The sequence below is a fragment of the Xiphophorus maculatus genome, chromosome 4, assembly GCF_002775205.1.
Source record: "Xiphophorus maculatus strain JP 163 A chromosome 4, X_maculatus-5.0-male, whole genome shotgun sequence".
Taxonomy (NCBI): Eukaryota; Metazoa; Chordata; class Actinopteri; order Cyprinodontiformes; family Poeciliidae; genus Xiphophorus; species Xiphophorus maculatus.
Genome location: NC_036446.1, coordinates 28,605,859 through 28,622,642, shown reverse-complemented (window position 1 = coordinate 28,622,642; position 16,784 = coordinate 28,605,859). Strand labels below are relative to the sequence as shown.

At 40.2% G+C, this 16,784-nt stretch overlaps 1 protein-coding gene across 2 annotated transcripts in view; it reads right to left on the bottom strand.

Annotated features, from left to right (window-relative positions):
* ntrk3 (neurotrophic receptor tyrosine kinase 3) overlaps positions 1-9,110 on the bottom strand; it is a 290,241-nt gene extending 281,131 nt beyond the window's left edge. Inside the window, exon 1 of one of the 2 annotated variants that reach the window (XM_005808525.3) lies at positions 8,270-9,110. In XM_005808525.3, coding sequence (XP_005808582.2) covers positions 8,270-8,511 — 242 coding nt within the window. In that variant the 5' untranslated portion in view covers positions 8,512-9,110. The remainder of the gene's footprint in view (positions 1-8,269) is intronic. The other variant, XM_005808523.2, reaches the window with a different exon arrangement.
* Between the last annotated feature and the right edge of the window lie 7,674 nt (positions 9,111-16,784).

Genomic DNA, 16,784 nt, shown 5'->3' with positions numbered 1-16,784 from the left:
GCTCACCATGACTGTTCTCACCCTCCCTCCCACTGCATGAAGCCAGGCAGCACAAAGCTGTAATGTCTCCCATCATGGCAGACATTACAGCTGCCATTTTGAATGAAAACAATCAAAGAGCAATGCGCATTCTCTGAGTGCTCTTTTGTTCTTGCGTTTTATTTATTTGCTAATTAAATAAATAACAATGTATATAATTAAATAAAATAACGATAGCCACTGCAGTGTACGCAGAGCATTACAATCACAAAGAACGGCTCTCAGTGAGGCTCCAGTCCTTTATTCTTAGTAAAGAGAAGTTCAGGAGACTCGGATCGTTCATCACTATATTGTAGACTTTTGGACACAGTGTTGTCCCATATATGCGACACGTTAGTCAACACTTCCGCACAATAATTCAGCGCAGTGAGGGACTTTTTTTTTTTAATCTCAAATGCTAACGTGTCTCTGTACAGCTAGCTTTGCTAGCATCATGTCAACGGAGCAGCTTACCTTTCTTGGAGCTTCTTTTCTAAGTGACAAAAAGGTTAGACGTAATCCAAACCGTCTGTGAAAGCAAAGCGCTGCTGAATTAGCTGATTTATGCAGCGCATTTCTATTACTGACTATTAGACAGACATCTTCTGACGCTCAAAGAAACCCACTGCGCATGTCTGTCTCAGAGCGCCGCGCGCGAGTGAAAGGTGGGGAGAGTAACGGAAACACGTAATTGGTAAGTCACGTTATTGCTTGGATTTTAGTCGGTGCGTTTTGCATCCAGTGAAAACAAACATGGTAACAAATGAACTGGACAACATGCTGTAAGTTTAGTGATATTTCCACAGTCGCGGTCTTGACTGGTCTTGAAATAAAATCCCGAGTCCTCAGCGCCCGAGACAAGACCGAGACCAAATGCAGTCGAGTCTGAGACGAGATGGAGACCATCTAAAAATGGTCTTGAGACCAAGGTCTCGAGTACTGAAACACTGGTGTGTGTGTGTGTGTATATATATATATATATATATATATATATATATATTTGCCATAATGTCATTCTTGAACTAGAACAACTTCCAAGAAGACAGGCTAGACAATGTGTTTCCTATTCATGAAATCTTGATTCCAAAGATTTATCGTTTATAAAATATTAAAATATATGTCTTTTACACATATTATACAACATTTCAAAGCCACAGCAGCTACATGCACTATGTTTCTCCTTGTCCGTTTCACTTTTGCAAGTGTATATATATAAATCTTCTGTTGCGAAGTTGCCGATGGTCTGCTATATGAAGAGATGAAAGATGGAGCATTCACACTTTATCTTGAACCATCAGTCACCGATTGATTTTTATCACTGGACTCTTTTCACAGCAGATAGAGCAACTTGTCATAGCGGGGAGGAGAACAGAACCATCATGCCTTCCCACAGGTCATTACAGGAAAAAAAAAAAAAGACACGTGACTGACACTTGTGTTTTTTTTCTGCCTCAGCGAGTCAAAATGTCTGCCAAAGGTATACAGAGTGCCACAATTCCGTTAACAACAGCGACAGCATGCATGTGTTGTTGAGTAAAAGGATCAAACCCAGGGCCTCAGGAGACGAGGGGGGGGCAAATGAAAGACACGGTAATGACCGTACAGATCAGTGGCCGAGGCGGCACGGAGCGTGAAATTGCGAACATGTGACTGCTGGTGGAATCGCAGGGCAAGATTCCTGTTAACTGGTTCTCAGATCATAGTTCCTTTTTTTCCACTGTGAACCACTGTAATCCAAAGTCTGTGCTTACAGTGAGCACACTGAGTGTCTTCTCTAACAGCTAAATGGAAAGACAAATTGACACTTAACATTATGGGATTAATAAGATTTTCCTCCCAGTGCAAAGGATGATTCCCCCCTGCCCTGCAAAGGATGATTTCCCCCCCCCCCTCCTGTCTGCTGCAGGACCAGTCTATATTCTGGGTTTAAAGCAAACAGAGTTTTTATTACACCGCGGGGAGTCTTTGAGTTTGAGCACCACTACTGTTCCCTAAAAGTGAGAACTTACTATTGTCATCTGTTTTAACTATGACACGCACAACGGAGGCTCCAAAAACAACGACGTAACACGGCCAGCTGTTTGCATTTGCTTTGCAAAAGTATTCTAACCCTTTGAACATTTTCACATTTTGTTATGCTGCAATCACATCTCTTTAAATGGTCAGAAATGTCTGTTTTGTTCACATTTTAGTCTATGAATATGCATGGTGTCTGCTGTAGATGCACTAAAAAGTGTTTCTACAAAGTACTGAGTCAAGGGAATCCAAATCAAATTTATTACACATTTTTCAGATTTGTATTAGGAAAAGAAATCTTTAAAGGGGCGGTGTTATTTAAAGTCAACCTGACTTTGTAACTGTTATTCCCTCATCGAAAACATACCTGGAGTGTTGCATGCCCTCCCCCCGTGACTCCCCACCTCAGCTCCTTCAGACTAGCTAGCAGCAATTAGCAAACACCTGGTGGAACTGCACATCTGCTGAGCTCGTTATACCAGCTACCTCTCAGAACAACGCTGGTGAAAAATGTTGTCAAAGGGTCAATAGAGGAGGGATGTGGTGATGACTTCCTGAAGGCGGAGTTTCAGAAAGAACAGGAGTTTCTTAAAGAGACAGAAGCTTGTTATATTACAAAGACAATTTTCTTTTAAGTTATATTTAATATATAGCATTTGTATGACTACCAAAGGTAACAGTTACTTTATTGTGTTAAAAAAAATGGCACTATGTGCCTAGAAAATACATAATACTGCACCTTGAAAATCCAGTTTTTATTTCACTTCACAATTACGCTCTTATTTGTTTTGATCTGCCACATAAATTATGTAGACTTTTGTTGATGAAGGGGTGTGAACACTTTTGCACGCCACTATGTCTTGTCATGAATTCCCTCCATATAGGAAAACTGCTTTAACATGTTGGAAGAGGCTAGCTAGCCAACAAAACAACAACTAATAAGCGTGCCAAAATTGCTTGTATATGTTTTAAGGGGGTGAGAGAGCAAGTAAACAGAGAAGGCGCTAGAGCTTGGCTTTACATTTTAAACCCCTACAAGCTCAAAGCAACAGTATTTTTTTAAAAAGTACACTAAGAAACACAGGGATGTGGATAATCAGCCCACTAATCCTGCTCTGAGTTAAAATACGCAGATCGGATTCCTGCGCTCGGCTCACGGACACATTTTCACGAACCAGTAAAAACGTCTCAGCTGCTCTCGGAAAGCTGTTTTTTTTTTTTTTTTTTTTCGCAGCGAGGTCTTATCTTATCCACTTCACGCAGCGATGCTTCCTGTGATGAATTTCTAATGGGAGAGAACTGGAAAACTATTATCTGGACTTGGCAGTTTTCTTTGGCTGGCCAGTACCCCCCACTTTCTTCCTGCACTTATTGCTAGTCGCCTCTGCTGCAGCTTTCTGTCTACATAAATTAGCTTGATCTGCTCATGCCTTTTTAACAAAAAGGAGAAAAAGAAGAGGAAGAAGAAAAAGGTGTTCTTGTTGGCAGAGTATGCATCTTCCTACTTAAAAGAGAGAGGATCAAGGACCACTTGTGGTGCATGTGGGCCCTGCCTCTGACTGCTTCTTATTGCTATGGATACCAGTTATCGTCTTTTAACAGTGCGGCTATCTGGGCAGCAATAAATTATCATCAAGCATGAAATTGCTTTATTCAGATAGAAACTAAAGATGCAGCAGGTGACGGTGCACTACTTAACTCAACCCTAAGTAAGTCACAAACTACTTAAAGGGAATATCCGAAGGCGTTAGCCATTAGAATGACTCTAATTTTAATCTTTTATACGTTTGTAAATGTGATGTTAGTTGCTAATAATTACCAGTCTCAGTTAAGGTTGTCATGGAGAAGATCTACAGGCCATTGTGTTAATAATTTATTTAAAAATGCACTACTTTCAGAATGTTTACTACCTTACACCAATTCTTAATTTTTGTTTCTCGTTCATGCATGATTACAAACAAGATGGTAAATATGATCTTAACTATTTTTAGAATGTAACTAATTTTGTTGAGTAATGATTTTGAAGCATTTATTAGAATTTGGCTGAATTAAATTCTCCATTTACTAAAAGCAGCAGAATGTTTTTTTTATAATGAGTTAGAATTTAATCAAGTCTTTTTTTTTCTGCTAATCTTCCATATTTCCATGGCAAAATGGTTACAAGATTCAGAATTAAATCAAATATTTGCAAACTGTTACACCAGTTATATTTTTAAACTGTAGCAGTTGGTCTTGTTTAGCGTATGCTAAGTCAGGAGCTAAAACTAAGGCTTTCAAATGCAGTTTTTTTTAGGGAGTATGCTCCTCTAAATGAGAGGATACATAGAAAGATATGTGTTAACATATACTGTATATTAATATGGATGACGGAGGAGGATCACAAGCTTTCCAGTTTTTAGCAGCTTTTGGTTCGTTAAACCAGGCTTCAGCATTTACTTTTCCACCAACTTGCACCTACTAAATGACAAGTTAAGCATTTAGCAAATTTCTATTTCCGTACTGGAAGTTATTTGAAATGCATGGTTAAAAATATAACCAAAAAACAAGTTTTAAAAATCAACAAAAATTCCAATACTTCCACCAAAATTCCAATACTTCCACCAGTTTTTGCGGCTCAGACTGCAACCGTTGGTTTGACCAGTGCAGATGTGTTGGGCTGTGTGACATTGGGTGGTGTGGTCTCTGATGGGCCGTCATTGAGCTGCTGGTGGTGCTGCTGGGCGGACGCTGCTGTCCATACTGAGCAGCAGAGGACGAAGGAGAAAGCAGGGCGAGCCGGCAGACTAGGAATGCACAATTAGTCCTGTGTCAGTCGCAATGGGTTTTCTCAAAGGCAAACAAGGCGATCAGATCGTGACTTTGTGTTTATCTAGAAAGGAGTACACTGATAAAACAAACTGATTGTAGTAAGTATATTTTTTTATAGTAATATTGGTTCAAAGTTTGCGTAGAATTTTGGTTGATTTTAATCCATATTTCTTACTAAAAAAATGATGTTTTTGTAACATTATTATTGTTATTCTTACGAGAAGGTCTATAATCCATCGCCAGCTAAAACGTGTTGGTCATTGGCAGTGACTGTGTCACAGTTAAGAACCTCGGCTCGCAATCTGACTTCAGCAGTAATGCAGCGTTTAAAGCAGTTAAAGCTGGATGAAACACTTTCCTCTTGTTCCAACACAGAAACCTTTCCAGCATGGAAATACGTCGTATTTTAATTTGTGAGAGCTACTAGTGATACAGAAAGAGCAAACACACCCATTTCTAGCTAAATTGAACATTTAGACATAGCTTACACACATTGCCAGCGAAATAACACCAGTAAAAGCAATCTTGTTTGAATCAATAAAGTAAACAAGGATAATAAAGAGACAAAATGTGTTTTTTAACAGTGGGGAGGAAAGCTAGCACACCCTGCTGACTGTCAATATTCCACACTTTAGCTTGTGGAATAAATCAAAGTGTGGGATTAGTTTATATTACTTCAGTGACATATTTCTAACAGCCATGTACAATCTCTGCCATCAGTCTGGTGAAGAGTGTGTCCCATCCCTCCTTCCTTGCAGATATTTAAAGGCCTGTTTCCATGTCCAGCCCACTAAAAGTCTTCCAACAACATCTCGCAAAGACCAACATATTGGCTTTGACTTGAGCCAGGACCTATTTCCAAACTCTCAGCCAGTTTTTGGTGGATTTGCTGATATGTTTTGGGTCACTGTCCTGCTACGAAGTCCAGTTCTGCAAAAAATATGTAATTTCCCCCAGGCCCTGAAGCTACAAACGATTCCCAAACCACTTCCACCACCGTGCTTCACTGTTGTAGCTCCTTTTTTTCTGTCTGACTGTATTTGGTTTGTGTCAGACATTTTGTCTGTTCTGGTGTCCAAGTAATTCAGCTGTACACTCATTTATTCAAACAGCAATATTCCTAAAGTCCTGGATGTTTGTCTACGCTCTCTCTGCCAAACTCTACTCCGGTCTTTGTGTTTTTCTTAGAGACTACTGCAGTAGGGTATTCTCTTTTTGGAGACTCCTTCAAGCATCTTACAGCGTGTTCTCAGGGTAAATGTGATTCCAAACCAGAGTTAGTTGGCAGCTGTTCTAAAGGTCTTCCACTAGTAGACTCTTTTTGTAGAGTGGAATGACTAAAATTCTTTGACGACATCTTTAAATGCCTTACCAGACATAATAAGGTCTTCTTTCTAAAAATGATGTCAAGAGCACACCAAGCTAGTCGTCTGAGGTTTAAATAGGTCTTCCAAAAATGATTAGCAGCAGTGTTTTCAGAATGTAAACTTAATCTGAAAGGCCTGTGTGTAATTTCAGTCAATTTAAGTGGGAATAAACATTGGGGTTGTCCTCATTTATGCCTTACCAGAAATAGCGTTTTTCATGGATTTTACTAAAGATTTAAAGTAGTTATAGCGCTTACATTGTTTAGTGTTGTTAAAAATGATAAATATCCAAATATGTTTAAATATCACACACACTGGGATACTTTTTTTCCACGCCTGGTTACATATCTGCTTAGAAACATTTATATCAAACGTTTTTTTTGTTTTGTTTGTTTCTTCCAATTGAGTATCAAACAGGCTAAATCGAAAGATAGGTGCAAAATCAAGCTTCTTGCTTTGAGGTACCAACCGTTTGGCCTCAATAAAATTGAAATAATTTCCGTGGCTAATATTTAATACACACCAAAAGCTTGTTGGGGTTTTTTTGGAGGGTGTTTAAACAGAGTGTCCATCTTAACAACCAAAAACCAGACGCTTTCCGGACGTTAGTGGTCGAGAGTGAAAGGAGGGGACAAATAAGCCAACGGAGCAGGTTTGGCGATGAGTTCATCTGTATGCGTGGGTCATCCTGCGGCCACGCTAATCACCAACAGTGATTACCTCTGACTGTTCCACCTTTTTACGTAATGCAGCCGAGTGCAACATATAAAAAAAGAAGGAAAAAAAGAAATTGCTGCGCTCGTTCTGGCAAAACCATGGCAAATTCCCTCCTGATATAACAGTCACGTCAATGACTCCTTGTGTTGTGGCAGGAGAGAAAAAAAAATATATATATATATATATACTGTATATATATACAGTATATAAAGGGGTACCAGGCTACCCTCTAGTGGTCCGGGGAGGCGGTGAACCATGGCACAGAGTGAGTTGTCGTCTGTATATTTATACGAAAAAATAAAATAATAATAACATGGTGGGAGGGTAAACGGGACACCAAAGACACTGATGTGAGGAAAAGAGAGAGAGAGAGAAAAAGTCCTTTGGAGGAGGAAGCCGTGCGGGGAATTCCGCTGCGTTAACGGGAGGTGTTTACTTTCTATGCAAATCAGCCTCAACGACACCGGGGGTCTTTTTTCCTCCTCCTTCTTCTTCTTCTTTTTTTAAGGGTATGTCTTTTTTTCCCCCCTCCCCATTCCCTTCCTCACCCCCTACTTCTTCCTCTGACTTTTCAAGAAAGAAAGCTTTGATGTTGGGAGGAGGGATCGATGCCAGAGAGAGAGAAAAGAGAGAAAAGGGAAGAGAGGGGGAGGATGTAGAATAAAAATGTAGCTACTTCTGTGGGTGTGCGGGGCGGTTTGATAGTCTGCCGTCATCATAGATGCTCTGTGTTGAGCTGCTAAATCGGAAAGCCACAAGTGAGCATTCATCTCCTCCATCATCATCATCATCATCTGATAAAGTTTTCATGAAGGTCTAAGATGGAGCAGCTGACCCTTCTGCATTTTTGTATTTTTTTTGTATTTTCACTAGTATGTGGGAGAGGAGCAGAAAACGGGGGAGGGGGGGAGATGAAGTGATGCGAGGTTCTCTGCAACACACACACCCACACCCACACCGCCGCCACCACCGCTTGGATGTGCAGGCCTGCTGATGCTGCTGATGATGCTGCTGCGGAGATGCAACTTTATATGGACGCAGAAAATAAAAATAAAAAATACACTTCCTGGTACGGTTTGATGTTGATTCACAAGCAGGACCTTTTTCATCTTTTTAAGATTTTTTTTTTTTACTCAATTAGACGTTCAAATAATAATAATAAAAAAAATTAAAATACCACTTTAAACTGAAAAAAGTCTTCCGATAAAGACAGATGGAGCCAACAAGTCTGATCAGCGCGAGGAAAGCAACAGACAGGAAGTAGAGGGGGGTTGGGTTTGGATTGGGGGGCGGGGGGTCATTTAATGATTCAGAAACGCGCAGCATAATCCGCAGCTACTTACATGGAGGTGATGTTTTTGAATAAGTCCGCGATATCCACGCCGGTCCCGTTGCTGCCGGTGTCTTGCAGGGCGAGCAGCGGGAAGAACCTGCCGCTGTCGGACTTATTGCAATAGATCTCTGTTTGAGAGCAGCTGCAGGTCGGCGGGCAGTCCAGCATGGAGCTCAGGTAGTCCTGGAAAACACTCATCAGAAGCAAAACCCTCCACCAGCAAATCCGGACCGAGCGAAACCATAGATCCATGTCTCCGTTGGAGAGGAGAGGGAGCCGGAGGGGGGAAGAGAGAGAAAAAAGTGGGTGTGTGGGTGGGTGGAGAGGAAGAGGGGGGTTAAGTATAAGCAAGGGTTCCCGATGTCCTCTGGGTTCCGACAGAAACAGGAGAGGAGGAGGGGGGAGGGGGGGAAGAGAGAGGAGGAGAGTGGGAGGAAGGAAGGTAAGAGAGAAAGGAAGGAAAGAAGGAAGGAAGAACGGCTGGTGCGCCTGTACAGAGGATGCTCTGTGTGAGCGTTCCTGCCGTGGATGGATGCTGTAGTGTCCTTGCGCGTCAGAGGCTGCTGGTTGGGAAGAAGGGAAAAAAAGAACACGAAGAAGAAGAGGGAGGAGATGGGGGGGTAAAAAGAAAAAGAAGGACAAAAAAAAAGACAGACAAGACGCAACACAAATAAATAAATTAATGAATAAATAAACGCAGGAGAGAAACGCGAATCAAAAATAGGAAAGCGCGGTAAAAAACAGTTTCCAGTCGCTCGGTCAGCCTCAGATGCATTGTGTGTTCCCACGAAATGCGGCGCTGCCGATGCCCGTCGTCGCCTCTCGCGCTCTCTCTCTCTCTCGCTCGCTCGCGCGCGCACGCTCTCTCTCTCTTTCTCTTTCTCTCTTCCTCTCCCGAGCAGGACGACTGTCTGGAGAGCCGGAGAGATGCAAAAAAAAAAAGAAAAAAAAAAAAAAAAAGAGAGAAGTTGGAGCATCAAGTCCCTCCTACTGGCGTTACAGTCACACTGACACCTGCAGAAGCTGCATGCGACCAGCGGCGAGCCGCGCTCCGACTGACGCGTCGCTCACCGGCAGGTCAGCGGGGAACACGCACGGTAGGGGGCGGAGGGCATGTGAAATAATTCACATGTAAATAGAAAAAAAACCCCCAATATGTTGCAAACATCAGTGTAGGGAGGATCGACCACAGCAATAATTCTATTTCCGCTTGCAACCGATTATCGTTTTAAGGTATTCCACAAATATTTCTATGACGTCCGTCAAACTTTTATATATATATATATATATTTGTTTTGGTATTTTATTGTGAATCCTTAATCAAAATATAAGCTCCTCCGCTTCTCCCCAAAATAAACCAGTTTTTGTGACATCTCATAAGGGAACTAATCAGTTTGTTTTTTATTGCGGACATTTTTATGGTTTGTTTAAACTCTTATTTAAAAAAATATGGTTTTTTTCTTTACATATTTGCTAAAACTGTCACTATGTTGTGACAGTATGTTTTGAGACAGGGAGGAAAAAACAAAGCACCCGGCTGGTCAATCAATCATGCTTGTGTACCCGCTACAGCTGCTCCGTGTTGTGCGCCACGTATGCCAAGGCATGGCCACCGATCAGTCGTAGCGTATTCACAGAAAGTTGAGTGGAAGAAAGAATTTCGGAAATAAAAACTGTGTTTAACATGTATTTATGCGTTTTACTTTTTGAGCTGAGTCACTAGAATAAACTAACCTTTCAATCATATTCAAATACATTGAGATGCATTGAGCTACTGAAATTATTCGAGGTGCTTTCATACTTTTCCTAATAATGAAGATTCAGCTAAACAATATCAATAAATTTTGGAGGCTATTAATCAGTGGAATATTGGTCATTAAAATTATTAGAATTTTTATCAGGATTATTAGACTGTGAAAGCATATTGCGTAAATTAACTGAGCTACTTCATTGTGGCAACAAATTTAACTGAACATTTTGATAACACTTAAATTCGACTAGCTTAGCGTCAGCGCTAAAGCTAAAGTCAAGCTTGCTAGCCAGCTGAGCAATTTGACATTTGAAAATATACTTAATGATTTCTTTAAGCGCATTTTAGTTTTTTTATTTACAGAATTTCTACGCCGGCACAATGTCCAACCATGTAAACGTCTTCAGATTGTTGCACAGATCCCATTGGTCGAGTTCTAACCGTCTATTTCTGTTAGCGTAACAGCTAAATGTGAACCAACAAAGGCGCTTACAGGAAGTGTGGTTCCCTCCATTTCCTTCAAAATGGAATAAAAAAAATAAAAGATGCTCTACAGTCAACCAACACCTGAACATGTAAACACAACGCCGCAACATCCGCCAGCCTGCCTGACCTTAGAAGAAATGTGCGACATCTAGAGTTACCTGCCACAAAAGTAAAGTGTTTTGTAACATGATTCTGAAAAATAATTGTAAAATAAATTTTACACATACTACGTCCCTCACATGACGAGAATACAAACTCTTGATGCTTTTAAGGCGGGTCAGAAGTAGAAAGTAGTTTGTTGAATATAGTGATTTGAAGACATTATGTGTTGGTGAGACACGTCTTTCGCTATGTTTCTATTTATAAAACGTATTTCATCCTTCTGTTTCTCATTGCACACAAACATGGCTTCAAAGCCCACATAGCTGTGTACACCTTATTTCTAATTTTTCCTCTTTTTTTTTCCCATTTTCCTCCCCGTCGACCACATTCTACCTGCTACACGTTAACACAGGATTATGTCGTTTTTGCTTTGGTAAAAGCTCATTACTTTGGCTTAATTGGTCCCGAGCTCACCGGGGTTCAGCCCCAGGATAAATCCTCCTTCTGCAGGGGATGTTTAACTATGCCCGTCGTCTACATCACATAATGATTCAATTTCATCATATTTTTAAAAGGGATGAACAAACCAAAAAGAAGGAAAAAAAATATTCCCCTTACTGCTTGTGAGATGTCTCAGTTTGCTCGACTGTGTTTTTGTTACCGAGATTGTGAAAGAAAGAAAAAACTACCTGAGGTACGGGCTGTGTACTTCCTTTGGGTTCACACTGAGGTTCACCTAAAACACGGGCCCTTCCCTGTGCTCATATGTTAGCACTGAGCTGATCGGGGTCCTTAGATAATGGTGAATCAATGAAGAAAAAGAAACATCTGGCTCAACTTCACACCAGGTTTCTTGCTTGTCAGTTCCTACATCCGTCTCTCTCTTCTCAGCTGAGTTCCTGGTGGGTTTGGCCTCGGTTCTCTTTCATTTCTCAAATGAAATAGAAGCAGCTCTATCCACGAAAAGGCACACGAACCCTTACGACAGAAATTAGCTGCTTTCGCGGATGGATGGAGTTATTTGAGAGCCACAAAATCCTGCATCTCCTCCTTAAAGGGGTATTAATATGTAAAGTCAACTTTTTTTTGTAGCTTTACGTTGTTATAATAATGTTATTCCCTCATCAAAAACATACCTGAAGTGTTGCTTTGATTCTTACCTACATGTTTGATAATTTTTTTAATCTTTTTTTTTTAATAACAGATGATCTTATGAGCTAATCTGTTCATTAGCTGAGCTCCTTCAGACTAGCCAGCAGCAATTAGCAAAACACCTGGTGGAACAGCGAATCTTCTGAGCTCGTCAGGCTTCTCGGTGAAATTCTGGTAAAAATGTTGTTAAAGGGTTAATAAAGGAGCGGCGTTGTGATGATGGAAAGAGCAGGGCTTTCTTAAAGAGACAGGTCCAATTTCAAGGTGTTAAATAAAGTACATTTTTATTGAACTTTGTATATATTTTTATAACAAATGAAGCTAACATAAGTAACATGATTGTGCTACAAAATGGAATTACATGTCTGGAAAATACACAGTACTGCCCCTTTAAATATATCCAAAACATCAGGTCTGGTGGCAGGTTCTCTGTTTGGCGTGTGGATGGGCCTGTTGATCCCGTTTTCTGACATCTGTCCCAGGATTCAATGGTTTTTATCCATGTTTGAAAATTTGAGGGGCAATGAATACCAGCTGTGCCATTAATTTAATAAAGTGAACTGTGCAGTGGCAAGAATACATAGTTTTGCTTTTGGGAAACCCGCTTAGTTTGACGCAAAAATGGTTTAACTTTTATCTTGTGTCTTCTTGGCATTAAAACTGAAATAAATCGGTATAATACGGTGACATTTAGAAATGACATCACCTTGTACATGTCTGACATCAAAACGGCGTAACATGAACAATTCAGTGTTACGTTGGAATCAGTAAGAACTGAAGAAAAGACGGCAAAAATGTAGAATTATGAGACGGGAGCGCATATTCTTCAGCTAAAACGTTAAAATGAGCTTTTACAACTTGACTGAGATGAATGTGAAAGAAACGAAAAGTTATCAGCACACAGTTTTCTGAGCATGTTTCAGAAATAAAGAAGAGTTTTCTGCGACTTTACTGGAAATCACGCCATTTGATTTGATTTTACTCTTGAAATGTCATCGTCTCCCCTTCTCCAAACCTCACCACATTTGTGACCAACTTCACACTTGAATGTTTCGCACTTATCAGACACACACACACACAGAACAATTACATGTGGAAACAAAGAAATACCACATTGAACAAACTTGGAATTTCCTCCGAGTCCAACAACATAGCGGTGCATGTCAGTGTGCATGAAATGGTTTTCGGCTCGTTTTAAATGCTGCTCTGCTTTGCTCCCTAAAACACGCGGGTCATCGTCCCTCTAACCGAGTAAAGTCAGTTGTGCAACAGAGGGAACATTTCATGATCCCTCCTCTTGACATTTTGTTCTACTTTGCCTAAGCTGTCGGGACAGGACACATAAAAACTATTTGCGAAAACGACACTAGCTTAGCAACGGAGCTAATGCTAAAATCAAACGTACCAGCTTCGTAACTCCGAAGACGTCATTTACAACGATGAATGACAGTGGATGTGAAATCAGGGGAATAGCTTCACATGTTCCCTTGTTGGAATAGATCTGAGGTTTGTCAAGAGATCCGACTCAGTGTTCAAAATTAGCTTTATGCTCAGCTAGGACTAACATTTAGCTGAGTAACATTTTTGTCGCTGATTTATGGGTCTCCTTGCTGCCAAAGCCGATAATAAATTTCTACTCTTTACGAGCAGCTGGTGTGAGACAGGACCAAAATGCGGACGAGAGCTCGGAGTTTGAATTGTGTTAAAGTTTCCTCCCAATAAAAAGCAGAGGACTTGCAAATATCGAAGGGAGAGGTGGCAGAAGAATCCGGCAGGGAGTGAATGAAAGAGAGGAGCTTGATTGCTGACACAGGACAGGAGGCTGATTAGTAACAGGATTCAGCTGAGAGACGAGACCAGGCAGGCAGGCTGAGGGAGAGAGAGCGACGCTGACAAGAGAGCTGGTGAAAGTAACAAACAATAACGCAACACGAAGAACGAACAAGAAAGGATCTGAGTAAATAAACAACTAGGAAAAGACTGATCAAAAAACATAGATACATCTATTGGTGTTTCATTATTTGGATTTGTGTAGAAGCCTGAAGAAGTTAGAGAGAACACAGTTATAATTTGTTCAGTTTCCAGTCGTGCTTTAACAAGTATTCAGGAGGTAAATTCAAAATCAAGGCAAGATATTATATTGGATATAACTCACTCAAATTTCAGGACTAAAAATTATGGCTCTCAAAACTAAATAGTATGAATTCCTGCACATATTGGGAGTAGTAAGAAATGAATTGACTAACAATTTTGCTAAAAGTGCTACAAAAAAAACAATATTGTTGATTTTAATGTTAAACTAAGTAAAAATGAGATAAAGAATATAATAAAAATGTGTCTTGCATAGAAATGGCAAGAACAACGGGATAGAGAAGGAAGTGCTAGATTTTATTATAATATCCCCAAAAAATAGTTGGGGAATTTAGAAAATGTAATAGAATTTAAAAACAAGATATTATATCCAGAATAAGATTTGGACATACAGAATTCAATAGTACTCTTAAATTAATTAATAAACAATACAACATATACTTTTAGAACGTAGTAAGTTTGAACATGAAAGAGATTAGCAATTATTAGCAATTTAGATAGGAAAATAGATGTAAGTTAAGATATAAGGGAATTGTTTCAAAGATCATCTGGGGTGTAGTTTTTAGCAGTATGTTTAGTTTTTTAAGAAGAACGGGAGTTTTGGGAAGAGCATAGAAGGTAAAAATCTGATCCATGCTCCAATCTGGAAGGTGTTGGTAACGCACCTAAAAGCTGTTCGCCAGCCACCCTAAAATAAGAAGAAGGAAGACTGATCAGAAGACAGAAACTAAGGCTGAAATAAATGGTCAGGATCTGTGTTTTTCTGTGTATTTATTTAGAGTTTTCTGTGTCCCTGAGTCTTCCCCTTGTCCTGTCTTCCCCTTGATTGTTTCCCAGGTGTGTCTCGTTTCTGTGATTACCCTCCCGTGTATTTAAGGTCACCTGTGTGTCAGCGTTTCTGTCGGGTCCTTGTCAATGTGTTCCTGTCCGTGTGTGTAGCCTGTTGCTACCAGTGCTGAGCCCTAGCCTTCCGCTCTACTGTGCTGCCAGGTTTTGTGGACTTTTGGAATTATTTAAGTCTATTCTTATCATTAAACAACCATCAATCATCTCACCTGGGTCATCTGCGTCTTCCTCACCGCTTCCACCACAACAGTTCATGACATAAATAAGAAAATGATCATTTCAAGCACTTAAAAAAAACACCTAAACCATCCTTTAAGTTGACATTATCCAGAGATTGGATAAGACAATACCAAAAATAAACATGTGCAAATTGTTACACCAGTTGTTGACCAGATATTGTAAATCCCTCTTTTATACATGACTGGTCTTCTCAAAGTTTGTACCAAGGTTTTTATTACAACATTTTCAACCTGTGTGCATTCTGACCTTGTTGAATAAAGTTTTTATGGCCACAAGAGCGTGCATGCTGACCCCTGAAATACTCCCCAAAATGAAATTGCTGCTGTCTGTCGTTTTGTTTCAATGTATTGCAATACGTAAAGAAGCTACGAGCGCCGTACACTGGAAGCTCTTTATTCTGTTGTGTATATAAAAACCAAACGTCCCTTTATCTCTCTAACAAGGGTGACTTGACGATCATCGAATCTCTTCTGGCACAAGCATCACGTTTGGCCTGCATCAGTGTTAACAAAGCGCTGCTAAACCTGCTCAGTTGTTCTCCGTCTCTTTCACCGAACAGCTTAATGAAACCGAGCTGAAGGGCAAACGGGAAGAAAAAAAAAATCAACAAAAGGTAATTGTGAAGGTACTTTTATGACAAATTATAGGTGCTTTTCCATAAATAGCTCGCATTTATTTTGACAATAGCTACTCTATTAAAACTGCAGCATTCAGTGATAATAATAGTAATAAAAAAACACTGATGAGGTACAGTTATTTGAGTCATCTATATGTAAAACAGTCCGGTTTAAATTGTCTGCTTGCCTTGTGCACTCTGGAGCATTTGCCTTGCCTTCCAGTGGCTGGGTGTTTGTAATGAACTATTTATACTAGAATTTCTTTTTTAAATGATTAAAAAAAGGCTCAAAAATTAAATAGGCAATACAATTTGTCAACCAAATGTTTACTCTGGACTCAAGTGGTCAAATAAATCCATTTTAATCTGGTTCAAGATGGCTTTGCAGTCTTGCAAGAAAGTCAAAAATAATGCAACAGCTAGCAAAAAAAAAAAAAAAAACCCGAACTTTTTATAAAAACAATTCAACAATATTATCAAAGAAACATTGAGGATGATTCAAAAGTAGATCTCATACTGTGTATTTTAGCTTTTAATTTGATGCGGTCTTCTGCGTTCCCTCATCTTTTTGTAAAAGAAAAAGTATCCTGATGGTTGTCATGGTTTTCACTGCTCAGCATTCTGGTCTATAGGAACAGCTTTACCTAGTATATTTAAAGGTGTCCAGAGAGACATTTTGTTTTCTAAATGCTAAACGCATGTCAAGCTCCTTCATAAAAAAATAAAAAGATTTTTTTATGAAAAAGATTGTCTAAGCGCCGTTCATGGTTGACTGAAAACTGTCCCTTGTTCCTCATGATCTCTTGATCCCATCTGAAGCTTGAAAAATACCTTATCAACCACATGACAACATGATTCTTCATTTTATGTAACTGTTCAAAGCAACTACTGCATCTTCTCGCCTCCCTCCTTTAAACATCTCGGATCCTGTCATTCAACGAACCCCTCTCTGGGAAGGTCAGCTCTAACAACAGACGCTCCGCAACCCAACCATCCAACCTCCATCTTAAATGGCGCAACTCAATCAATCATCAACCGCGTCGGACGTCAAGCACGAAACTCCCATTTCCAAACGCGGCCGACGTCCAGAACGGGAACGGAGCGCCGTGTGTAAATGTGCGCCCTTCAAAACGGTGAAGCTGAAGACGGGAAGCGCCGTGTGTGCGGCGCATAGAGCCGTCGAAGACTAATTAACTGGAGGGAGAGCGCTCCGACTCGTCTCCAGCAACTTAAAAGCCATTG